This window comes from Clytia hemisphaerica, unplaced genomic scaffold (assembly GCF_902728285.1).
Source record: "Clytia hemisphaerica strain Z4C2 unplaced genomic scaffold, Clytia hemisphaerica genome assembly, whole genome shotgun sequence".
Lineage (NCBI taxonomy): Eukaryota > Metazoa > Cnidaria > Hydrozoa > Leptothecata > Clytiidae > Clytia > Clytia hemisphaerica.
Window position 1 is genome coordinate 82,920 of NW_027104428.1, and position 27,224 is coordinate 110,143.

Here is a 27,224-nt window from a genome sequence, read left to right on the forward strand (position 1 = left end):
ATTGAAGTTATATTCTTAATGAACCTATGAATTTTCACTTACAGGCTCAAAGTTGGAAAGTTCTATGAAAAGAAAAGAAGTCGCTTCTACAACCAAAGATGGAGATCCTTCGTCTGCTCCAAGCTCAAAATTGGAAAATTACTCAACGGAGAAAATTGAAATTGCTTCTACAACCAAAGATGGACATCCTTCGTCTGCTACAAGCTCAAAATTAGCCTGGGAATCCAAGCTCATAATTTTAGAAAAAACAAAAAATACCTCACCTCACAAAGTTCTAAAATTATAGAGCTTGGTGCAGGTAGATTAGTCTGACACAGAATGTTATAAACAGTCTGTGTGTGAACCCTTGTTGACAGACTTTCTGAACTTTGGAAACCCAGGCAAACACACATAATCAGCTTACCATAAAAACTCTTTCACAAGCTCTAAAGACTTTCAAAACTACTAAAAACCACATCAAAACATCAGCCACATGTATTTAGACTTCCAGTCAACAGCCATTTTGTTTCTAAATGAATCTATGTTTTCATTTTCATTTGTTTTCCTTTTTTCTGCAAAGTCAGCTTTTTCCATAAATTATGCGCGCGCATCGAAATTATCAAAATGCGCGCGAAAGTACTGCTAAGTAATACGCCGAAAGCTGGCCAATCAGGCCGAACCTGCATTGCAGGGAAAAATGTCCCTGCAGGCGAGTTACCTGCACCAAGCGTTAAACCAGCAGCAAAAATATCATAAACTAGACTGTGAAAAAAGTTTAACGCTTGGATTCCCAGGCTAGCTCAAAATTGGAAAATTATTCAACGGAGAAAATTGAAATTGCTTTTACAACCAAAGATGGACATCCTTCGTCTGCTACAAGCTCAAAATTGGAAAATTATCCAACGGAGAAAATTGAAATTGCTTCTACAACCAAAGATGGACATCCTTCGTCTGCTACAAGCTCAACATTTGAACATTATCCAACGGAGAAAAGAGAAATTGTTTCTACAACCAAAGATGGACATCCTTCATCTGCTACAAGCTCAACTGGAAGCTCAACTGCTACAAGCTCATTGGAACATTATCCAACGGAGAAAATTGAAATTGCTTCTACAACCAAAGATGGACATCCTTCGTCTGCTACAAGCTCAAAATTGGAAAATTATTCAACGGAGAAAAGTGAAATTGCTTTTATAACCAAAGATGGACATCCTTTTTCTGGTAAGCAAAATTCATGCGCCGTTTCGGAGTACTTTTTTCCACTGGAACGATTTTTTGGCCAAATTTTTCAGAAAGCAGGGGTCTCACTGGGGCTGTTAGAAGGGTTTATTTGAATGAAAAAAGTAAGATTTGGTCTTCCTGCTTTTATCTTCATCTGTATTTAGCAAGATTTTTTTTATTCACCAGACTTTTGGTGTCCTTAGTTTAGTAATTTCTTTCCATTTAGAGGAGAACTCCATGAGTCAGAATTCTTTGCAAATCCATGGGTCCGACATTAGTTAATATACATACGAATTAAACTTTTCAACCTTACATACATTATTATTTACTGATTATTTTTAGACAACGATCTGAAGTTGACAGAATATCAAGATCCTCCTTCAAACAAATCTCAGAAAGCAACCGTAGATTTTGAACGCTTGTTAAGCATCCTATCAGAAATGAATGAGAAAGATTTTCAAACTTATAACTGTCATTGGCAAAGAATTGCACAAAAATATTATGATTTAAAACACCCGGGTAAACAGAGATCCCGTAGACTTTTTGATACTTGGAGGAAACACTTAAAAGTGAAGCAGATGAATATGATTGTTTTGAAGAACAGTTCAAAAATCACGAAGGTAAAATCTGTTTTACTCTTTGGAAAGGGAGACCAGAGCAGGGAGACCTTCGATTTACAACAACTGTATGTTTGGCAAATATAAAATCTTAAGAAATCGACATAAGAAATCGAACCCTTTGAATCAAAATTGCAAAGCTTTAGTTTAAAATCACTGAAAGGATAGGAAACTTTTTTTAATTTCTAATATTCATCCGGCTTTTAAAACCTATACAAACAACTCTTCAGGTGTTCCTAGGAACCCTACTCTTAAGGATCGCACATACCTTTGGTAATCCCCTGAGGAACCTTGTTCTTGAATATTTTTCTATATGTTCTTTTCATCGTTTTATACGCTCTTAAATATGTGAAGTGTGATTTCAAAATCTGCTGTTTTGGATTCGGTCATAGATTCTTCGCATTCTCCTGTGACCAGAAACAATACCAAAGATCGCCTTAGAAGCAATCCTTCATGTAAGTTTATATTTTCATGTTTCCCATGAGAGGTTCCTAAATTTCATCTTAAGGTTAAGGGAAATCAAGCGTTATTACAATTTCAAATACCAAATAAGAACGAACATCCAGGGAAAGGGTAATAACCTGCTATGCAGTGTCTGAAACCAAAAAAGATTTAGCAATTCGAGGATTTAAAGTTGAGTCACGAGACAATGCAAACTTTTTGTATTTTTGGGACAAATTAAGACCTACTTTCAAAGGCTCGTATTCAAGCAATTTCAATTAAGTTAGATACTTAATGTCTACACGTCTACCAGAGAAAATGCACCGTTAAAGACTCGACAATTCTGATTCACAAATAAAAAGCTCTCTTCTTATATGTGACCTCCAAAGCGATTTGGAGTACAAAAAAAATCTGATCGCACTCGGTGCGGATAGAGCGGTAAAATGTAAGGCTTGAGAGCAGCGAAGCGGTTTTAAATACCTCTCTTATCGGTAAATATTGTGTCAGAGTTCTCTCAAACGTTTCTTCAAAACTTGTGTGATCGATCATTCTCTGTCTGACCAAAGAGTCTTTTCGAACTTGGAGCGGTCTTAGGTGCGATCTTTTGCGATCCGGCTTGATTGATGCCTGGTCTGGAACTACTTACTTGAATTTTGTCTCGAATTTCAGCTAAAACAGAATCTCCTGGGAACCCATCCTTACTGAAGTTTGATTGAAAGCATGTGTCTGTGGAGAAATCATCATAGTGAGTACACTTATTATATGCACCTATTTTAGGCCAGGGTCGCAAGCGATTATGGGAGCATTTAAAAAGTACGTTCGTCGCTGAGGGAGGAGGGTCAACAAAAAAGCGAACCAAAACAAACAGGGGGAGGGGGTCAAGTCGATCTGTGTATAGACCAGTTTCATGATATGTCATTTGTTTACTCACGTGACTTACCGCCCAATCTTTTGGAGGTAAAAATACCATAACATTAGCTAGAGGCGAGCAGATTTTTTGTTCTGACAAAGTCACTGGTAGGACTTTTGAAAAGAAATTTTAGTATGTTTTCTCAGAGGTATATAGGCTTACCATTCATAAATTTTGAAGAGATATAACTGGTAGTTATCAAAAATTGACATTCACTGACTTGCCACTTATAAACCATTAGTCTTTTTGCCTCCAAAAATCGAGTGCAATTGCCCGCCCACATAAGTTCGCCTGTGTAAAATCGAAACATTGAAATCCGTCTATGTTTGCTTTCAGTTGGCGTAATTGGTAACTCCCTAAATAATTTTGTATAATATACTTTAGGTGTACAAACTTTTGCGAGCAGAAACTTTCGGGATTTTTGCGAATTTTGGCCTTTTTCGCGTAAATGTCTTTTAAAATTTCTTAACAGGGCGATAGTAAATGTTGTGAATTTTGAGATTTTTCTACCTTGCAAAGGTTTCTGCTGGCGAAAGATCGTACGCCTAAAGTAATTGTTCAACAATAATTTCCCTTTAATTTTGCGGTTCAAAGCTCAAAGTTTGGATGTTTCGTAGAATTTAATTTTTATTTTACAGTTCATAGGAATTTTTGTTTAAAATATGGCTTATTTTGCCCTAAAAAGACCAATTTTAGGAGTGATTTTTTAAATCATGGGAATATTCATGTTTCGCAGAACTTAATTTGAAGATTTGACAAAAATCCGCAAATTAAATTCTGCGAAAATTTGTTCCAAAATAATTTGTTTTTGCAATAAATTTTCAAGAGCATGTCCGTATTAACTTTTGTTCATGAGTATACTAGATTCAATTCTTGAACTGATGAAGTTAAAGCCTGGTCTCCATTATTGCGGGAAAATGAGTAAAAACCTTTTGTCAATCATTTTTGCCTACAAAAAATATTACACCATGAAAAAGTTTCTAGTGAAAAAATAGACAGTTGTAAGAAGGCGAAAACAAAAAAAATGTATCGTTTCTAGATTGCGGGGGAAGGAAAAAAGCTCTTTGCGGCCAGTCAGAAATTTTTTTTTGGTATTTTTGATATATACTTTTATGTACAAGCAGTACGAAACATAGGCCCTGGATAATAATGCATCAACTAATAACCCAAGTCTGCAGCCGGGCCAGAAAATTATTTTTTTCATCTAGTCAGTTTCCAGAAACACTACATTTTTGGACCTACCCCGGTGGAGGTCCTATAAATTAACCTGTGTTTGTTCGTCCGTCCGTTCGTTCGTCTGTTACCAACTTTTCTCAGGATTGAATCATAGGAATCTTTTGATTTTTGGTACAAAGGTGCAAAATAGTGGTGGCCAAAATGTGACGGAGCCCGATTTTCGAAAAAAAAAAATTTTGGGCAAATTTGGGCCAAAGAACGGCTAAAAAGCTGTTTTTTTGGACTTTGTGAAAAATTGGATCATTAATTTTTTTTGATTTTTTACATGATAGTAGGGTACCATCATAGGTAAAAGATGGCTCAAGCAGAATTTTGCAAAAAAAATTTGTTGGCTCAAAAAACGCATGTTTATCTATAAGAATTACTATTAATAAGCATACATCAATGCTCTTAGTCAAATTACTCAATTTTTTTATGAGATAGATGTTTTTTTTGCTCATGAGGGCTTACTTTTGAACAATATGTATGTTTAAGACAGGAAATTTTAGTTGCTTGGCGTGTTCTTATAGAAAGACTGGTCAAATTCGATAATTTTTATAAGCACATTATCAATTATATAGGTATTAGCTTTTCTCGAGATTGGCTTTTTCATTCTTTATGATATTTCGCACAAAGATGCATAACTATAAACCTTCGAATTTGACGGAGTCTGATTTTCAAATAAAAATGTTTTTGGGCAAATTTGGGCCAAAAAACGGCTAAAAACGGGTTTTTGGACTTTGTGAAAAATTGGATCATTAATTTTTTTTTGATTTTTTACATGAAAGTAGGGTATACCATCATAGGTAAAAGATGGCTCAAGCAGATTTTTGTAAAAAAAGAATTTTTCGGCTCAAAAAACGCATCTTTATCTATAAGAATCACTATTAATAAGCATACATCAATGTTCTTAAGATACTGAAATTTTTGATGAGATATGTTTTTTTGCTCACGAAGTCTTGAATATTTCAAGAGTATGAAATTTTGGTTTCTAAACGTTTTTTTATAAGAAACAAACGACTAATTTGAATAGACCGTCACTATTTGTGTTCTGAATGATTGTTTAATGGTCACGTCCCGTAGATATCAATTATAAATGTGTTAAATGCATAACCAGGTAGGTCCATAAAAGTATCACTTGTTTAATTTTTGCCTAGGTTCTTCATTTTTAGAGTTGCTTCGTTTTTCAACCAACCATGGCCAACCAATGATCTTACCGAAACATCAAAAAGTTCTTGTTCATTTTGTTCGCCTTTACAAATCAATAGTCTGAAGAGGACTGGTGACATAATCTGGGAACTAATTCTAAGTAGAAAAAGTGATTTTATACTTTGGAAGAAATATAATGAAAACTAAAGACTTTTCTTTTGCAGTAATTTATGATACAATCATAAACATGTATATGATGAACATATTCATATTTACTAGTTATATCATATATTATTATATTTTATTTTTCATCTTCAAAATTGTTTGTATACATTTAAGGTAAAAAAAAATATAGGTATAATACAGTGTTTTAGAACACTTTTGTTTTGTATAAGTTTTCCACGCTAAGATTCCTCTGCCTCTGCCACTTTTCTAGCAGATAAGATAGGGACGAAGTCTGTATTTGAAAAATGAGCTTCAGAAAGTTAGACAGTTGAGTTGTCTTTGACGAAAAAGCACAAGATTTTTCGTACCTTAACCTTTCCAATCTCATGAAGATACCGGACAGCTCGGGAAAAAAGTGTGGAAATGGGACTTAAATTTACAAAATGACGGTAGATCATTCACTTTTTTGAAAGAGGCAGAGACGCGACCGCACCAACACCGGTCTTAATTTGGATGTACTCTAAATCGCTTGGGAGGTCACATATATCATTAGCCTTAACCAGTTAACTTAGTTTCGTTAATTTTTGTGGCCATAGTCTAATTGCTTTTCTTTTTAACTTCACACATACCCTTCACAAACTTTCAAAGAATTCAGTCAAAGCAAGATTGAAATAAAAGATATCGCAATAAGTCCTTCAAATAAGTAAAGTTTGATTTAGAATTCCATGGACTTTAAATGAACTAGCTGTATACTCAATTTTCTGAACACTACCCAAGGGTAAGCACTGAGGCTAATTTTGGTACAGTAATCAACTATTTCCCTCGAGGGTTACTCTCAGGTAACTAATAGACAGTGATGGTGTTTATTTAAATTAAGCTGTTCTGTGAAATTTTTATAGAAAGAAAGGCGAAGATTCAACTTTGGATATGCTTCAGAGTAGTTCTTACTCATATTTTTGTACTTATGATGGCAGTATGTGCGCTAAACGAACCCAGGAAAGCCAAAAAAAGAACCCCATTGCCTGAAAAAAACGCCTCCTTAAGTCAAAAAAAATTAATAAATGCATTGGGCATTTATTGGAGTAATACGGTATCATCCCCGCATCAAACACCGTTCGAATTATGAAAATTAAAGTTCAGTTAGGTAAAGTATAGTAGACGCTCTCTAATTCATCATTCTAAATTCTTTTTAATTTAGCACCGTTCACAATTAGTGCTGGAAAATTAAAGAACCAAGTGGAAATGGATGTCGCAAAACAGGTTTCTGAAGCTAATGAAGTTTGTGCAGAAATCATTTCTAAACCTCTAAGTCTTTATCATCAACCAGCTCAAACGAATTCAAAATGCTCGAAAGCCTTGCAGCAACGATCTGTTCTAAAACCGCAGTTGAACTTAGTAGGGAGATTGTTAATCGGATAGAAATTGCAAAAAACCAATCATCCAAAGACTTTGACCAGCATTTTTCTGAAATCTCCAAATTTCCTTTCCATCCTTACGCTCATGGATGTAATAAAAATAACACAAGGATGAACAGCAATTACGTACAAACAATACCTTTTTACGTTCAAAGTCAACAAAATCAACAACTTGCAAGCAACATTCACCAACACACAACAAGTTACGTTCAAAATCAACAACTTGCAAGCGACATTCACCAACCCACAACGCTTTACGTGCAAAGTCAACAAAATCAACAACTTTCAAGCGACATTCGGCAACCCACAACAAGTTACGTTCAAAATCAACAACTTTCAAGCAACATTCACCAACACACAACGCCTTACGTGCAAAGTCATCAAAATCAACAACTTATGTTCAAGATCAACAACTTTCAAGCGACATTCACCAACACACAACAACTTACGTTCAAGATCAACAACTTGCAAGTGACATTCACCAACACACAACGCCTTACGTGCAAAGTTATCAAAATCAACTACTTTCAAGCGACATCCACCAAACCACAACAAGTTACGTTCAAGATCAACAACTTTGAAGCGACATTCAGCAACCCACAACGCTTTACGTGCAAAGTCAACAAAATCAACATCTTTCAAGCAGCTCTCCGTCAAATTCACCATGCTTCAGTGAGGAGTTATTTCGTCAAGAGGAAAATCAAGACACTGAAACACTGCACGAAGCTTCAACAACATACAATCAAGATAACGACGTAGAGAAAATTCGCTACTGTAATCCTGTAATGATAGATTCTCTTTATAAAGATGAGCCAATAAAAGTTCATACTAATACAGATCTGCTCCATCAATCAGTCGAAAGAGAACTCAATGATGAAAACGACATAGAAAAGACTAGCAATCTTACTCCTAATTGGTACAATCTTTACTGGTGAAGACGGAGAAGAAGACCAGGAGAGTGATTTTTTAGATGGAATTGGGTATGACAAGCAAACTTTACAGTTATTAACACAAAGTGAGATACCTTCAAATGGAATATTCCGACGGAAACTGCAGACGTATTTCCGTGAAGACTTTAGAGAATGGAAATCCCTTCCAATCATAAACAAGGTAAAACACAGAATGTTTGACAAGGAATACGGTGACACTTTCAGGAGAGCTCTAAATCGAGTTAACTTATATTGTAGTTTTGCTGCTCGTCGCCAAATAATGATTAAATTTGGTTCACGGAAGCATACTACGGAATTTTGGAAAGCCAACTTCAAATGTCGACGAGAGGAATGCCCAGTCAAAGCCCAAATTACAATCAGGGAGGAAACAGAAGATCTTATCGACATCAATTTCTCAGGTGATGTTTTTCCTGACACAAGTAGAACCATCGCTGAAATCATCAAAGGAAACGAGAGAGAAGAGACTAAGGAAGATTTCAAAAATAATCTAATGACACCACCGTCAAAGATATATGGAGAGAGGCTTTCAAAAATTTCACCAGATGTTTACGCTTTTGGTAATAGAAAGCTAGCCGGCCGAACCCCAAGACACTACAACAAATAAAGAGTGAAGTTCTAAGTCCCTTGAAAAAGATCGAAAACTTGCATCCTCTACTAGCAACTGTTCAACAAGTCATCGTCGAAGAAGACAAGAAGCAGGTTCTTCCATTTAAAAGACATTATTATGGGTACATTCAAAACCTACAAGTATACCCTGAACTGAAAGTTTCGCTCTTCACGGAAGGACTCGTCCGAGTTTTCCACAGACAATGCAGTATGGATGTTTTGTATTTTGATGCAACTGGAAATGTAACTTTGCCGTGTAACCTTGGTAAAAATTCTTGATAAGTTCTTGATAAGATCTTATCAAGAAACTTTGCAAGTTCTTGTTCAGTTTCTTACTACGAACGTGCCAAGATCCTTTAAGATCTTTAAAGATCTGATAAGATTCTTTTGTAAGATGCTAATAAGATTCTTGTCTGTTACAGCGATTCAAGATTCTTACCGAATCTTAGAACAACTATCCTTGGATGAAATCTTTAACTAAACCACGCGAGATAGTTTTGATCAGCGTTACATCGATTCAAGATTCTTACCGAATCTTAGGACAACTATCCTTGAATGAAATCTTGAACTAAACCATGCAAGATAGTTTTGATCAGCGAATCATGACTAGGTAATCCACGACGTAGTGTTTTAAACGAGAATACCCCGGTTTTTGCCAGTAGTGGCACATTTTAAACGAACAATTTGTTTAAATAGGGATATCCGTGTGTAAAACATTACGTCATGAAATATCCTGAATAAGATATATTTTTTCAAGGCAAAACGATTCAAATTGAAATCTATAAAAACTTGTAACAATGAATGCATGTACGGGTTAAGATGGGTAGTATTCTTCATTTTTTATAAATCTTTAAATAAAGTATATAATATTTTCTCTTTAGTATTATTTACACAAAGTCGTTACCTATAAAGTCCACACGTTTCTTGTAAGCACATTGATCATAAATAAATCCAGGTTCAAGTTTTGCAAAAAAATTGCTAAAGATACCGACCAATGAGGTATAGTCGAATGCTAGAGTCGATTATTCTGTTTGGTTTTCATACAAACGTTTATAAATGCTGGATCGGAAGTATTACCGACATCATTTGAAAAATGTAAAACGCGAAAACGAAGGAAGGGCTCGATCCAAAATGCGGTGCAAATCTTAGGGCTCCACTTTTTCTTGCTTGAGAAAAGTTGAAGATTCGCCTTAAGCAATACCGACGAGCCTCTTCAACTTCGAAAATCTTAAACATTGGATTTGTTGTCCTTTCGAAAGCTTCTTCAGAAAAAATGGGAGACGATCAAACATGTATACTATCAACTTGACTCTATGACAACATTCTTCACGAGCATAAGCGAAGACGTAAAAAAAATATTTTCCTAAGGCTGACGAGGATTTACCATGAGCTCGTAAAACACGTGTGAAATAAAAATATAAAAAATGTTTAATATGGACGCAGCGTACCGTCACCATCGTCATCGTTCTCATCGTGGTCTTTGTTTTTCAGATCCGTGCACATCTGGTTGATTGATGCACGGGATTTCGACCATGTCTTGTCAAAGTTCTTTGGCCTGTAAAAGTGCTCAATAAGTGCTACAAAAAAGAACAAGTTAAATTACATAGTGGCAAATTATATTCTTTCTGAAGAATTTTTTCGGCCATCTGTCAAAATATGTGCGATGTCAACCGAACCCACCCACCCCACCCCACCAAAGGACCCAGAAACGAATCAAATAGTTCGAAATAAAAGTTGAGGCATACTTTTGATCAGCTTCACTCGCGCTGGATCAAGAGTTGATTTTGTTTTGTTTGGCTTCATGGGTTCAACAATCCCCGTCTGCAGCTCTTTCTTTGACCAAAGCTTCTTTGCCAAGGTAATGGCATATTTCGTCGGCTGGTATGGCCGTTTGATCTCTCTGAGGTCTGTGCTATCTTCCAGAACCTGCAATTTAAGTTAGAGAGTGGGTTCTGCATGATAGGCTAAATTTTAGGTCTGTTCCAAAAATAATTATGGTTTTAAGTGCATTTAAAAAAATACTTTTAACAACAAATTACTCGAAAAAAAATTAACACTTGATTGGAGAGAAATCATTTAGGGGAGCTGCAACGATAATGAATTCAAAGCTTTGGGATAAGAATACATATTTATCAACTGTAAAATCCAATAGACATCAATTCAAAACTTTCAGATGATATAACTCCTTACATATTCTCCTGGAGGAAGTTCATTCGCATTAGAATTGGTTTCCTCACTGTTCTGTCGAAAAAAAGGACTATGATCAGTAAAGGTATAGATTAACAGAAGAAAAGCATATAATAAAACGGAACCAAAATTTGTTCTAGGAAAAATATGAAGACAAAGGAATGGCATAAGTGACTTGAAACTACAGTTCTTTTACGAACCAAACATTTTTACTCAATGGTTTTCTTCTTTAATAGAACTTTAAGGTACCTTTTCTAAAATGGCTTGCAGAAGCTAATTGGTTTTAAATTGCTGGGCAAGGACTTCTTTTAATACATCTACCATGGTGCCCTATTGAGAAATATATATTCAATCTTAAAAGAGGATACAGAAAAGCCTAAAGATTTGAGATAAATTTCTTCTATCCTACTCATAGTTTGCACCCCCCTTTATTATTTTTCTGGGGCCTTTGTAGGGGGGGGGGGTACCAAGATTTGCCAAAAAAACTGGGGGGGGTGGGAATTTAGGGGGGGGGGGATAATTTAAAAAAGGGGGGTTGGAAATTTTGGTCAATTTAATCATATACATCATACACATATACATGGTCACAGTCTGTTTTAAAGTAAACATGCTAGTTTATTGTGAAATTGTTGGCTCGTGACTGTATATACTTTGTACTCTTTGATCATTTTGGTGGTACATAGAGCAAAACGGATTTTCTGCAAAGAAAGGGTGATAAAATTTCGTTACAGAAGGGGGGATGGGTATGAAGGGGGGTGGGTATATACTGTAGGGGGGATGAAATAAACCTAGGGGGGTTCGGACCCCTCTGCAAACTATGCTGTAAGACCATACCAAAAACTTCTGGATAAGCGACTCATAAAACGGTGGAGAGCGAGTAGTTCTACCTGTGACCACTATGATGGCGGTTTGAAGCTCTCAGATTTTTAAAAATGCTTTTATAATCTCAATGCGATGAAGGAGGCACGTGGTGCAAGGTGGTTGGTTTGAGGTTGAGGTCTGAAATATCAGGTTTTAACATTAAATTTCTTATACGTAACATGTCTTTTGTATCTTTCTCACAACTTGAAACATCATAACTACGTGTGATTGGCAGTTAAATAGACAAATCTGACTCTCACAGGAAAATTTTATTTATTTATTTAAAAAAAAATTTCTCTTTTGGGAATTGGGCGAGTGATTAGACTTCAGTAAGACACTTACATTTTGTCTATCATCTTTTGACGTTCTTTTTGGTGGTGCAGTCGGCGTGCTTGATTGACCATCCTTTTTCGTATATTGCTGAATAAAAACAAATCAAATTTGAAAAGATATTGGAGAGAACACATATTCATCATATTCCTAAAAACCACTTCAAATTTAAATTTTCCTATTACAATATTCAAGAAACCATGTAAAAGCAAATACCTTTGGGGATTGATGATGAGGCTGTTTACAAGATGAACGATTTGGTTGAGTGCAATCCTCCTAAGATTATGTAAATAATTGTATTTCAAAAAATCCACGAAAAAATTAAGGTATATTTTATTCTACCAGTCACGCCGATTTGAATTAGGAAGTATGAATTTATCGGATTCAAATCTTTTTCTTCAGTTAGCATTAATGTAACTAAATTAATCTAATGTTTTTACTTCTTAAATTAACTCATCTTAACATTCCAAATGGGAATGTATAGAAAAAATTGGATTTTTACCTTATTTTCCAAGTATAATTGGAAAATTGAATAATACACGAATCCCCCAAAGGAATTGCATCGGAATTCAATTTAAGAAAGATTAGAAACAAGAAATAACTTGAAAAGTGGCAGTAAAGTAGCATCTTAATGGTATACAACAGATACAAAACAAAAAATTATGTTAACTAAGCTCATCTAGATGCTATGCCCTTTTAGAGAGAAAACTTGAATCCGATTGAATCCGATTCCAAATCGCCGTGAGTTCTGCCAAAGTTGAGTTTTTCCAGTAAATTTTCTGAAAAGGGTGGAAAAGGTAAAATAAAATTTTAAGGAGAGGATTAAAATAGGGGTCGTCCATATAGTACGTACGCAAGAATTTTCCAAATATTTGACACCCCCTCTCCCCTTGTACGCAGAGAACAATAGAAAATACGTTATTCAAACAATAGACGTACGCTTTTGCTAAACCCCCCTCTCCCCCCTTCACTGCGTACGTACTATATGGACGGCCCCATGGGGCATGAAAGATTTTCTAGGGGGAATTAGTAATTTTGGAAACAATGCAAAAGATAATGACGAATTATGTTGAAATTCTGACAAATCTTGCACCATATCAAAAATAATTAAGAGGGGAGAACTTCGTAGCATGTTAAATTTATATTGATTAAAACCGTCTTTTGCACACAAGCCTGGCAGAACGACCATAACAGTGGAGAGGCTGAAAGCTAAAATGAGTCAAAGTCCGCTAGAAAGAGGAGAAAAATCAAGTAGCCTCCCCCTTCCACCGATGTAAAGGATTTGTGTTCAAACATGAACTTGAGTCTGTAAAAAAGCCTTCGGCTTATAAAATTTATCTTCTAAACATAAGTCAAATTTTCCACATCAAAACACTATGTTCCTCTCATAAGTCTTCATAAATAACAGTGACGAGTATCAAATTAGCTACGTTTCAATATGCTGTTTATAAATCAAAGTTTGATTCCCGAAGGACAATAAAATTTGACGTCATAGAAAATTACAAAAGCCTCGAGGGACGTATAATAAAGATAACTATCCTCCAAATGATGCTGGTGATTAAGTAATTGTTTACACTCCCCTCCTTGAGATAATGCATCTCAACAGAATGCAATTTTGCTTCACAGCGCAACGCACAGTTCTTCAATATATGTACTTCACATTCAATAGTATAACATATTATGACAGTTATGTTTTCATGTAGTGTTCGTGTAACGTAGTTCTAATCAGTAACGTTTTCAGGTGTAATCAATACATTTCATTACGTGAGTTCAATGTAATGTTCCGTGGAAGTAAGTTCAAATTTAATGAATACCAATACGTTGGTTAGGTCATTCCTTTATTTTGTCGTAGAGTTGACAGTTGGAGAGTGTAGAGTTGATGAGTTGATCTTCTTTCTTCGTGCCCAGGAAGCACACAAGGTGTTTTCTTCGCACCCCAGAGGTACGCAAAGTGTTTTCTTCATGCCTCAGTGGCACACAAGGCGTTTTCTTCGTGCCCAGGAAGCACACAAGGCGTTTTCTTCGTGCCCAGGAAGCACACAAGGCGTTTTCTTCGTGCCCAGGAAGCACACAAGGCGTTTTCTTCGTGCCCAGGAAGCACACAAGACGTTTTCTTCGTGCCCAGGAAGCACACAAGTTGAAACAGGATTGGCAAATTGATACACGTTGATGAACAATTGATTGAGTTGATGTAGATTATCTTCTTTTATGGTGAGCAGAGGAATTCCGATGCAGTTGATCTTCTTTCTTCATGCCCAGGAGGCACACAAATTAAACAGTATGAACGCAAACATTGGTTAGTTGACTTCAGCAGCTGGTTGATTCCAGCTCCAATCTTGAAATCTTTGTAGTTGGTCGAGTGTATGTACCGTCCTTTGTGGTGACTTCAACCTTTCGTACTTCTCCATCTGAACTTTTGAATACTTCTTTGATTCGTCCAAGGGTCCATTGACTTCGGACAAGATTCTTCTCAAGCATCATCACCAAGTCACCTTCCTTCAGTGCAGGAGAACTTGTCTTTCGCCATTTCGACCTAGTGGTCAATGTCGCAAGATACTCTTTGGACCATCTATCCCAAAATTGGTTCGTTATGGATTGTACCTGCTTCCACTTCTTTCGAGGAGCTGACCGAATTTCGTAATCCACGCTTGTGATGGGTTTTGAAGAAGGTCTTCCCAAAAGGAAGTGATTGGGAGTCAATGGTTCAAGATCGTTTGGGTCATTGCTAACATAAGTTAGTGGTCGACTGTTGAGTACAGCTTCAACTTCTGTCATTACAGTTTGAAGAGTGAAATCGTTTAATATTGCTGAATCGTTGAGGATGACACTCAGCGTTATCTTGACACTTTGAATCAGACGTTCCCAAACACCTCCCATATGAGGTGCTTCTGGTGGATTGAAATGCCACTTGATCTCCTTTCTCTGCAACGACTTGGCAATCTTGAGTTGATCCATTCGTTCGATTTCTTTCTTTAACTCGTTTGAAGCGCCCTTAAAATTAGTACCACAATCAGAACGGATCATCTCTGGATTTCCTCTTCTGTTGATAAATCGGTCCAGAACATTAATGAAATCGTCAGCTTCTAATGATGGTGAAACTTCAATATGCACAGCTCTAGTGACAAGGCATGTAAACAGACATCCCCATCGTTTGACTTTGCTTCTCAGGACCCTCACTTGAATTGGTCCAAAGAAATCTACTCCGGTGTGGAAGAACGTTGGGGCTCCCACAGTTATTCTGTCGACGGGTAGGTCTGCCATCTTGACTTGGCCTGGTTTAGGTCTCCTCTTCTGGCACTTGACACAACTTCGAATAACTCTTTTGACGATGCTTCGGACAGCGATGATCCAGTACTGTTGTCTCAGGAGTGATATGAGGTGTTCTGTGCCAACATGATGATTTTGCTCGTGGTAATATCTTACAAGCAAGCGTACAGCATGATGATCCTTTGGCAAAATGATTTGATGCTTGGCAGCATATGGAAGCATTCCTCGTTTCAGTCTGCCGCCAACTCTCATCAGCCCGTCATTTGTGTCGATGTAAGGGTCTAGTTTGGAGAGTTTTCCAAGGAGTTCTTTGGATGAGTCATCATTGAATGTTTCTTTCTGGATGATCTTTAATGTCTTTGTAAATCCAGCCCTTTCTTCGTTGATTGAGAGGTCGCTTCCTTTCTCTTTGCGGCTCATCTTGGGTTGCAGAAGAACAATCACCCAAGCAACTGCTCGGATCAGTCTTTTCCAATTTGAAAATCTGTCGAACTTCACAATCGGTGTGATGGATGATAGTTTACAGACTAGCGTCTGCTTTTTGATTTCTGTATTGTCGGGAGACAGGGGTGTCACAGATGTTGTTGGCCAGTCTGCCTTGTTTTTGAACAGGAAGTCTGGTCCTTCGAACCAGCACTTGATGGCTTCATTGTCATCAATATCTCCTCTTGTTGCAATGTCGACTGGGTTGATTTTTCCTGGTATGAAGTTCCATTGATCGACTTTAGAATGGTTTCGTATCTCAGCAACTCGGTTTGCAACAAAAACCTTGAAACGTTTACTTTCGTTGTTGATGTACTGGAGATTGAGTGACGAGTCTGTCCAGAATCGAATAGACGAGAAATGAACATCGATCTCCTCTACGATGGTTTCTTTCATCCTCACTGCAATGACAGCTCCTTGCAATTCAAGTCTTGGCAACGTCAATCTTTTCAGTGGAGCAACTCTTGACTTAGACAGTAGGATATGGCATGATACAGTTCCTTCACTCTCGATCCTGACATAAGCTAACGCAGCAAATGCCTTCTCGGAAGCGTCACAAAAGATATGTAGTTGCACGTCTTGGTCACCTTCAAGGTTGAGACTTCGTGGGACAGCAACAGTGGATGCAATGTCAGACATTCGACAAAGCCAATCTTCATAACGATTTTTGAGAGATTTGGAAACTTCCTCGTCCCATTCAAATTTGTCTCTCCATAGTTCTTGCATGAAAAGTTTGGCGACAAGTGTGATTGGTGTCAAGAGGCCAAGTGGATCGTAGATAGTCGCTGTCTTCTTGAGGATGGATCTCTTGGTACATGGCTTTGATCGATCAACTTCAATATTGACCTTGTAAACAAAACAATCTGTTCAAGGTCCCAGTGAACGCCTAGTGCTCTCGACATGACCTTGTCGTCCAGTTTGATCCCAGTAGATTGAGTAGCAAGCTTTTCTGTTGGTAAGTCCTTCAAAACGGATTCGTCGTTACTTTGGAACTTTGTCAGGTTGAAGCCTTTGTTGTTGAGAAGACTGATAACACCATGACTGGTCTCCTTGGCTGATGTAGCATTTGAATATGACATGAGTAAGTCATCGACATAGAAATTTCTCAAGACAGCTTTGATGACTTCGGGTGGATAGTCGTTAGCTTGATCTCTTGCAGCTCGTTGTAGGGCATAGGTTGCAGCACAGGGAGAATCCGTCAGCCCAAAAATGTGTACGAGTAATTTATAGTGATCAGGAGGTTTGTGAGACTTTGGATCGTCTCTCCACAGGAATCTGTTTGCATCCATGTCAGCCTTTTTCAATCTCACTTGACAAAACATAGCTTCGATATCAGCAACCACAGCAACTCTATGGCGTCTAAATCGAAGCAAAACGCCAAGAAGGCTGTTCAGTAGATCAGGACCACTGTACAGGTTGGAATTCAAGCTTTCTCCATGTGACTGAGCAGCAGCGTCGAACACCATACGTACTTTGCCTGGTTTATTCACACGTGTGACTCCATGATGAGGGATGTACCAAGTAGTGGCTGTGCGACATAATGCTTCTTCGTCTGAGAGTTTTCTGATGTATCCTTTCTCAAGGTAGGATGATATGTTCTTAGCATACATCTCAAAGAAGTCAGGATTGGATTGGAACTTCTTGCAAATTTGGTTGAGGCGTCTCTCAGCCAAGATTTTGCTTTCAGGAGGTTGACGTCCTTCTTCCAAAGCATTGGTACGATGTAGTGACCATCTTTGAATTCAGTTTCTTTGTCAAGAATTTCTTGGTTACGTTGATCGTCGATAGAGCGTGATTTGCTTTCTTTGACCTCAGTACCAAATGATTCAGTCTCCCAGAAACTGCTGTATTCAACCTCAGAGAGTTCACTTCTGATCCCCAAATTTCTGGTCAGTGCAACAAGTCGACTTTCAATCGGATCTGAAGTACCATCATACACTCCAAGCAGAGTCCAACCGAGTCGAGTCTTTGAAGCATATGGGTAGCCTTTCTTTCTCTGACTTCCTGAAATCATGGCTGATGAGAACATCTGGAACATCAGCACCAATCAGTAGTTGTACTTGGCTGCTGTCGATATCTTTAAGACCGAGATCTCTGATGTAATCCCAGCTAGAATCAGTTGTTACTGGAACTTCTTGTCCTGGTACATTGAAATCCGAATCATTGAGGGAGTACACATTTTTAACTTTAGTCTGGTAACTGCCGTCAACAGCTGCGATGGTGAGATCAACCAGCTTTGTCGGTAAAATAGTACTATCTTGATTGTACCAAAGTTGATTTTGGTCTTTCTTCCTTGAAGATTTAGTTCCTTGCAAAGTGATTTGGTAATAAGGGTACATTGGCTGCCAGTATCTAGCATGGCGTATGTATCAACCCACATACCCCGAGCATTCTTCACCCGAACAGGGACAACCTGCAGATAGACATGACTTCTTCCCTTTACAAGTCTATTTATGGTGGTTTCGATCTTCTCTCCATCAGGTAAGTTGGCTGGTGGGATTGAAGGATCTTCAGACTTTACCTCGTCAACCTTTGGAGAGTTCTGCTGCTCCTTTGGTGCGGAAGATTTAAGCTTTGGTTGATGAGACTTGTCTGGCTTATCTGGGCCTTTCTTTAGACCTTGATGCAGGTTGTATGATGTCTAATCTTGCACCCATCAATGAAGCAATGCCTTTTGGACTTGCAAGCCTTTACGTTGTGTTTCGGGCTGAGACAGTTGAAGCATAACCTTTTCTTTCTAACGAAAGAAACCTTTTCTGTGTCACCTTTGGATTTGTAGATGGGACAGCGATACAACCAATGATCTTTGTTGCATAAGGAACAACGGCGTTTCTGCTCTTGATAATCATCATCAGGAGAAGTTCGGTTGTGCATGTTTGACAATTTTTTGTAACCGTCGTTGTTAAGGTATGGATCCCTAGCTGCCATGACTCTATCTTGCAGCCACTTTTCAAGATGATACAGATTGGGTTCTTGGTTCCTTCGCAATACAAATGAGTATTCAGACCATTTCCTTTGAAGGTATACAGGAAGCTTCGACAAGGTCTGACGTAGTAGATCAGTGCTGTAGATATCAGCAACATAGTTCATCTTTAGCAGTGTGTTTAGACAAGTCGAGATTCGAAATACAGGTTTGCAAGAGCCTTCGGATCAGAATCGTGGACTTGTTTGCGTTTAGTTATCCTTTGGATCACAGATTGAGCAACGACCACCTTGTTTCCAAACAGATACTTCAGTTTCTTTAAGGAACTGACATAACCTTGGTCATCATTGGTGAAACCTTCAATCGATTTCAGGGCTTCGCCTTTCAGGTGTTGTGACAAGTAAGTGTGCTTTTGGAAGGAATCGAGATACGGTTGCTTATGGACTATGTCATAGAACTTTGATACGAATTCGATCCATTTGTCAGCTTCTCCTGCAAATACTATCAACTCCTGTCGGGGTAACCTTTGTTGAATGAGTAACTCCATTTGGATATTCCTTGAATGATTGGTATCTGGATGGTCAAATTATTTGGATCTAATTCATCTATCCATTGGTCTAGAGATCTGCGTTCCGCGATGGGATGAGTGCCTTGAATCGGGCGATTTGAATCAACAAACTGCACTGATTTGAGAGATCTCTTTGAAGCTTCGGTTGGTAAAGATGAAGTGACAACATTTTTCATCTGAGGAGGCAATGTTGTCGAAGGGTTGACATTCACGAGGGGATTCAATGTCGTAGAAGGGTTGGCATTCACGAAGGGATCTAATGCCGTTGAAGTGTTGACATTCACGAGGGGATACAATGTCGTAGAAGGGTTGGCATTCACGAAGGGATCTAATGCCGTTGAAGTGTAGACATTCATTTGAGGAATCAATGTCTTTGAAGGTTTGACATTCACGAGGGGATTCAATGTCTTTGAGATAACATTAGCCTGACGAGGTAATGTTTGTTGAACAGTAACATGCGGAGTTAAAGTCGGTTGAGTGTACGTAGCCTGAGGCGGCTTGATCATTTGGTTGACATTGCCATGCGGAGACAATGCCATTTTTGAAGCAACATTTGCATGAGTAGCTAGTAATGTTGTCGACAAACGAACGGTTGGGTTTGGATTAGGAAGATTTAATTCATCGTCGGAAAGAATTAAGGTTGGATATACGGTAGACACATTTGGTATTGTGTAGGTACTTTGTAATTGATCGTTGAAGTTTGATTGGTAACCCGGATTTCTTGGTAATTTCGGAGTAAATTCATCGGTATTAGGATTCAAATAGGTTTCGACTAAGTTTTTCATGGGTGATACGGGACTATTCAGTAATCTGGTATTGGGTGGTATTGGATGGCGGGTGCGCGCACCGCCGTGTTGGCTTGTACTGGCGATAGCGAAAGGGTTGATGTTAGTTTGCGTATTTAAATTTGTATCATGCGTTGAGGTAACGAAAGGTTCAGTATAATCCTGCATTGCGGTCTCGATAAATTCCGTATGGTTTTGAATTGCGTGAGTATTGCTTGCGCTGTCGCTTAGATTTTGTATTGATCGAGTTTCGGTATTTGTGTGATGGATAACCGTTTGTACTGATTGAATTTCGCTTGCGCTTGATATTATTGGCGATTGTGGCGATTCAATACCCTCATTTTGAGACGCGGGGTCAGGTAAGGAACGCAATTCTCCGAGTAACTGTGATTCATTTACGTATAGTTTAGAGAACGCACCGCACATGTCGCTCATTGACGGATTAGAACCAGAGCCAGAACCCTCCTGGTCACGTGATTTTTCGCGCCATTTTTGAATATCTTCGCGCTTTTTGGAAGATAGTAACGATGATGGCGGATCATCCTTACGGCTATCAAGGTAACGTTCGATTCTTCCGAAACAAGAATTTACGTTGAGAGCGAGTTCATCGATCCATTCATCGCCGAATCGAGAATCTCCTTCAGGTAAAATAAGCATTAACGCTTCATGATGATTGATAGCGCCTTTAAGGGTTTCATCAAGAGTCGTTCGCAGGAAACGGATTTCAGTTCTACTCCCCCTTTGGTCTACAAGCCCCAAGATTTCAGGAATCATTTTTGTGATTCGATGTTTCGCCGCGTTCGTTTACGCATTGTCTGAGAGATTTTCCTTTTTCAATTGAATTTCTCTGGCTCTATCGCTTTGAGACATTTTGATATGATAGTTAGATGCAGTTTGATACGATAATTTTTGATATGCAGACGCGTAAAGCTATTGATAAGTCAGCCCGTGATAGATTGCGATTTCAAAGTTGATTGCAGTAAATGCGGTATATGACGAACAACGATACGAAACGGGAGTTACAGATAACGAGAAATTCAACGTTCGGGGTGGGAAACAGGCAGAATGCGGTATTCCTAAATACGGTAAGAACTTGACGGTAAAAGAGTGGTTACTCAAACTTTGGAAGTTGAAACTGAAAACAAGCGGGATTTCCGGAATGCGGTCAGGTAAGTTTGCGGAAACGGTGAAAACTCAAAATTTCAGACGGACAATTGCGGTATACGGAAATCTCGAGAATACGGTAAGGTTCACAATTTTACCGGTACAAAACACGGAAAGGGCGTCAATTCGACAAAAAACGTAGGTTTCGTTGAATTTCTGTTTTTCCGATGGCAATGAACAATTTTTCCAAATTGCAGAATTTGAGGATCAAACGTAGGTTATCCTCAAATAACTCAATTTTCAGTAGAAAAATTCGATATGGTTAGTGATCAATATGGAGTCTCCCGGTAAGGTAAGGATACGGACGGAAACAGGCGTGCAAACTAGTAAACGTGGACGAGATCCTGGAACAATTACGGAACTGGGTATGATTTCGAGAAACAAGCGTGGGTTGTCCTCAAATGTGAATTTTCTGGAATACAAACACGTGGGGTCGGAATTCCAGACTCGATTTCCCAGACGGAGTAACAGACAATCAAAAACAACAGAATTTAGAGCAAATGTCGTAGTGATTCTTTGTCTTTGTCTTTGCCTTTCCTTTATCTTTGTCTGTGCCTTGTCTTAGTTTACACACACAACCATAGAAATTCCACAACCATAAATAAATTCAAAAAACCACAAAATAAAAAAAACAAGTCAACCAGATAAATCAACTCAAATCAACCAGATAAATCAAATCTTTAATCCATATGATAATCTTGTTATTTATTGTAAAGGATTTGTGTTCAAACATGAACTTGAGTCTGTAAAAAAGCCTTCGGCTTATAAAATTTATATTCTAAACATAAGTCAAATTTTCCACATCAAAACACTATCTTCCTCTCATAAGTCTTCATAAATAACATTGACGAGTATCAAATTAGCTACGTTTCAATATGCTGTTTATAAATCAAAGTTTGATTCCCGAAGGACAATAAAATGTGACGTCATAGAAAATTACAAAAGCCTCGAGGGACGTATAATAAAGATAACTATCCTCCAAATGATGCTGGTGATTAAGTAATTGTTTACAACCGAGCCTGGCAAATTGAGCTTAATTAATGATACTGAACTCACCATAGGATATGCACATGCCCCACCACTCCATTTACGTTTAACAGATGTAGAAAGGCTCTAAAGTAGAAAACATTACTCTGATAGAGGACATGTATAGAAAATACAGCTTAATTAATCATCCCTGATCATCCCCAGTTCATGGTATGCCAATTGATATTGACCCAGGTAGAGGAGAAAGCCTGGAGCATAGGCTTATTTATTAGTCATTAAGGTTTAAACAAGGGTAGGATAATTTAACGAATCCTAAAACATAGTTTGCAGAGGGGTCCGAACCCCCCTAGGTTTATTTCATCCCCCCCTATATACCCACCCCCCCTTCTGTAACGAAATTTTATCCCCCTTTTTTTTACAGAAAATCCGTTTCGAAGGAAACTTGCTCTATGCACCACCAAAATGTGATCATTTTAAGAGTACAAAGTATATACAGTCACGAGCCAACAATTTCACAATAAACTAGCGTTATTACTTTAAAACAGACTGTGACCATTTGTATATGATTAAATTGACCAAAATTTCCAACCGCCCCTTTTTTATTTGACCCCCCCCCCTACATTCCCATCCCCCCAGTTTTTTTGGCAAATCTTGGTACCCCCCCTACAAAGGCCCCCAGAAAAGTTGGCATCCCCCCTATTAAAAAGGGGGGTGCAAACTATGTAAAACCCCCAATAAAAATGGGTAGGTAAGAGATTTCCATCTCCTTAACATCTCAAACTTGAGTGTTGAATTTGAGCAAAAATTGTAGAAAGGCAAATGTTATTTGTCAAAACTTTAAAAAATTATTGACAATAATCTATTGGGACAGTGCTTTCAACACGTTGTAGAAAGAGATGCCCTTGTTTTGCACCCAGCAAAATTCTTGATTAGCCAAATAGTTTTTATTCCCTGTGAAACTGGAGGTGGTTATGTATCAAATATTTTGAACAGTTACCAGCACGATTGATATGTCAGCCATCTATTTATACGATCGAACTTGACATCTTATTTTACACGTTTTTTATAAGAATAGCGCTTGTAAGAATATCTGGGTGAAAATCAACTACATACCTTGAGGGTAAGATTTTGCGAATTGACAAGAATATAGGGTGGGAAAAATCAAAGGGAAGTATAATTTTAACAGGAGATGATTCGTTGCGGTTATTATACGTAAAATGTTTTCGCCAATATAAAAAATAAGATAATGTTAAGAATACCCTAAGATTACTTGACCCTCAGTCAAAAAACACTATTCTTATAAAAAAGCGTGTACTTGTTTTTGATTTATATTAATATTCAGCCCGAGAGCGAGTACTCTAGGGGTCATCCATATAGTACGTACGCAAGAACTTTACAAATAATTTGACACCCCCTCCCTCCTTGTACGCAGAGAAGAACAATAGAAATAACGTCATTCAAACAATAGACGTACGTTTTGGATAAACCGTCTCTCCCCCCTTTACTGCGTACTAGTACGTCCTATATGGATGGCCCCCTATTGCGATTTATCATATGCTTTATAAACAATCTTTATAAGTTTTATTTCATACGTTTCTGATTTCTGAATTACAAGGCAAATTCATTAGTTTGAATTGAAAAGCCCGTTGTCACTTTATTTGAATATGACAGTACGTTTGGCCAAAAATCAGGAATTCAGGATAAAAAAGGCCAAATTGTGTTCGACCTTTACAATTTACGACCTAACAGGGCAAGTTGTTTTCGAAATTTTTCCCAATTTTTCTTGCAAATTATTGTACCCTCTCTTCGTCGACCTTTAAACTGCATTCTCAGAGGCCTTAAGAGCTGAATGCCCAGTAGGTCACATGCCTTGAGTGCTCCCTCTATCCCGGGTGACAAAGTAACAAAAGTAACATTTGTAATAAAAATAAAACCCTTCTTTTTAACGGCTGTTTTTGGTCCAGTTTTAACTTCAAAATGTTAATATTTGTATGGTTATATGTAAATTTGATATTCAAATTCTTTAAAAAAAGTCAAAATCGAAGATTTTATCATAACCACAAATTTACGTGTTATTGTGTTTATTCAACAAGATTCTTAACCCGAACTTTATAAGAAACACTAAGAATCTTAAAGTTTCTTTGCATATTTGTTAATTAAGATTTGGAAAGTCTCTTTATAAGAACTTGATAAGAGACGCTAAGAACCTTAAAGTTTCTTTGCATATTTGTCAATTAAGATTTGGAAAGTCTCTTTAAAAGAACTTGATAAGAAACGTTAAGAATCTTAAAGTTTCTTTGCATATTTGTCAATTAAGATTTGGAAAGTCTCTTTATAAGAACTTGATAAGAAACACTAAGAATCTTAAAGTTTCTTAGCCTATAATAGTCAATTAAAATTTGGAAAGTCTCTTTATAAGAACTTGATAAGAAACACAAAGAATCTTAAACTATTTTATGGTTGCAAGATTTCATAAGATTTCATAAGATTCTTCTTAAGAACTTAATAAGAAACCTAAATTTTCTTACTTTGAATGTGTGCGAAGAATCTTGACAATTCTTAACACGATCTTTAAAGATCTTTTTGTAATAATAAATTTTCAAGATTGCATAAGAATCTTTGTAAGATCTTACAAAGATCTCTTAAGATTCTTACTTGTTAAAGATCTTTAACGATCTTTTCAGATCTTATCAAGAATTTTTACCAGGGAATTGGATATAAAAGAATTCTATTGTATTCCATTGTTGCTCGTCATCCATTTGGAAAAGCACCAGCTTTGCCTTTCCCAGCTGGCACATAACGTTGTTTCAACGTTCATCTAACGTTATATGGACGTTGTGAACGTCAGATGAACGTCGAAACAACGTTGTGTGCCAGCTGGGTTGGCTCAATACTTGACAAGCTCGCACTGTGTTGAATCGCTTAGATCGTTCGTGCTTTCACTTGTTGGTAAAGAAAAGAGTATCTTTGGAAAGCGGAGTGTGCCAAGATTAGTCATTACTGATTACTCCTTGGCTCTTATTTTGACCGTGATTAACGAATTTGCAGGTGAATCATTATCAGACTATATAAACAGAACATTCCGTATTGTAAATGGAACAGCCTCTTACAAAGACCTTTGTAAAACCCTACTACATCTGTGCTACTCCCACATGTGAAATTAAACAGAAGAAATTTAGACCAGGTGAAAGCAGCATCATCAGTAAGTAATCACGCATGATTGAAAGTAGATACCTTCCTGAACTTAGGGATCTTGTAATTATTGGTCAAACAGTTTTTACTTCCCGTTATCGAACAAATGAAAAGACACGACAGACGACGCAGATACCAATCTTGCTTTCAATCTGTACTATCTTCCACAATATTTTAACAACTTTTTGACTTACAAGCTGCCGACTTGTACTCTGTGGAGTAATGTTTGTCTTGGAGATTTGAAAAGGTTTTCTCAAGAATACAAAGTTGAATTTCCATCAAAACGAGCCAGATCCTTTTTAACTGAAAACCACACAAGTGGGCAAATCGAGGGATTTTTCAAGACGGTCGAGGCTAACGTAGGAGTGAAGAAGCCTATTCCCCTATTTGTCCAAGATTCTTACCAAGCTTTACTCGGGAATCAGCGACAATTTTATGATGGAATCCTTCGTGGATACGGCTTAGATGAGAAAAAGGAAAAGAAGAAAGTCACGATTGAGGATGGTTGGTCAAAGAAGAAGAAAACAAATCCGAAACCTGTAATTCATAAAAACAAGGGCTTTTACAGATCTGTGAATGCTAAACATGTGATTTCAATATCCAATAAAGAAGCAAAAGATAATGAAAGAAAGAGATACCGAAATTTCCTTCTTGATCAAAGACGCCACATAACTTGCAAGCATGACGAAATCTCTCCTCAAATGGGTGACTTATCAATAAAGACAATGTGGGAAGGATTCAGTGAAGAAGAAAAGCAAAGATTTGAAGCCAAGGACAACCACCAAAATTACCATTGCTTCAATTGTAGAAATTCGATAACATCTGAAGATGATGCAGTTTGTTGTGAAATGTGTCATAACTGGTTCCATCAATTGTGTGTTGGACCAGACTTCTTGTCTATTGAAAAAGCAACTTTTTTTCATTGTTTGATTTGCATGAATTTAAAAGTATTACCGTTCTGCAAGTATCTTTCACATCTTGAATCTTGTCAATCAACGTGTATTTATTCAGATTGGAGTTGCTTCGCAGCTATTTAACTTTTACCAGCAATGGAAAATTAAAGACGCCTCCGAAAAACACGCCATCACCACCATCGCGCAACGAGAAACACGAGCAAGACATCTTTAGTTTCCAGTTTTCGATCTAATATTGGGATAGTAAATGAGCGGTATCAAAACACTAAATTTCACAGATGAGGTAATGCATAAATGGTCGACTATATGCAACGACTATTAGAGTCTCGACAACATCGTGATCCATTGGGTGTCTATCATAAAATAAGTATCACGTTCGGTTCAAATGTTGAAGTACCGAGTCCATTCGAATACAAATATACAGACATCGTAAGCTGCCAAGGATGCGGTGAAACAAAAGGTTCAATCGAGAGGGAAATGATTTTTAAGGTACCAGTCTACGTCACAAATAGTCCAGTATCAGTCACCTCATTGCTATGGAATAACGCATATTGTCAAACAACTTTCAACGGAAGAAACATAGAGTGTTCATGTTCTACACAGTCTCAAAAAGATGGTCAAAAGTGTATGTCCCCTTTAGAAATTGAAAAATCACTTATGCTGAGGACAAGTGCGAAAAGAACATCATCGAATGACTTCCTCCAGTATAAGCTTGTTGGTGTGATTAACCATTGGTGTATGGATGCAAGCGGTCATTATTCTGCAACAATCTTCTTTCCAGATGGTGCTATCATTTTTTATGACGACCAGAGCGTTATACCTAAAACAGAAGATATCTTGAAAGAGAAATCATTCATGAAGAACACACATGCTTTGTTTTACCAAATGGAAAAAG

The 27,224-nt window shown here is 37.6% G+C and overlaps 1 protein-coding gene across 1 annotated transcript; it reads right to left on the reverse strand.

The window, feature by feature from the left end:
- Positions 1-10,096: 10,096 nt before the first annotated feature.
- LOC136820505 (uncharacterized) lies at positions 10,097-18,886 on the reverse strand. The gene is made up of 9 exons (XM_067076693.1): positions 18,548-18,886; positions 18,179-18,347; positions 17,753-17,936; positions 16,702-17,530; positions 14,438-16,642; positions 12,059-12,136; positions 10,859-10,909; positions 10,414-10,594; positions 10,097-10,245 (listed from the first exon to the last, which is right to left on the reverse strand). Exons 1-9 carry the CDS (start codon positions 18,884-18,886, stop codon positions 10,097-10,099), a joined length of 4,185 nt encoding a protein of 1,394 aa, XP_066932794.1.
- Between the last annotated feature and the right edge of the window lie 8,338 nt (positions 18,887-27,224).

What these genes read in the sequence shown, in the direction of transcription:
- LOC136820505 (XM_067076693.1), bottom strand. Translation starts at nt 18,886, where the DNA reads ATGAACTATGTTGCTGATATCTACAGCACTGATCTACTACGTCAGACC. An exon ending in CCAAAGGTGACACAGAAAAG is followed by an intron (nt 18,348 to 18,547) that starts GTTTCTTTCGTT and finishes TCCGCACCAAAG; the next exon opens with GAGCAGCAGAACTCTCCAAA. An exon ending in CAAAAGATGATAGACAAAAT is followed by an intron (nt 10,910 to 12,058) that starts GTAAGTGTCTTA and finishes TTTTTTCGACAG; the next exon opens with AACAGTGAGGAAACCAATTC.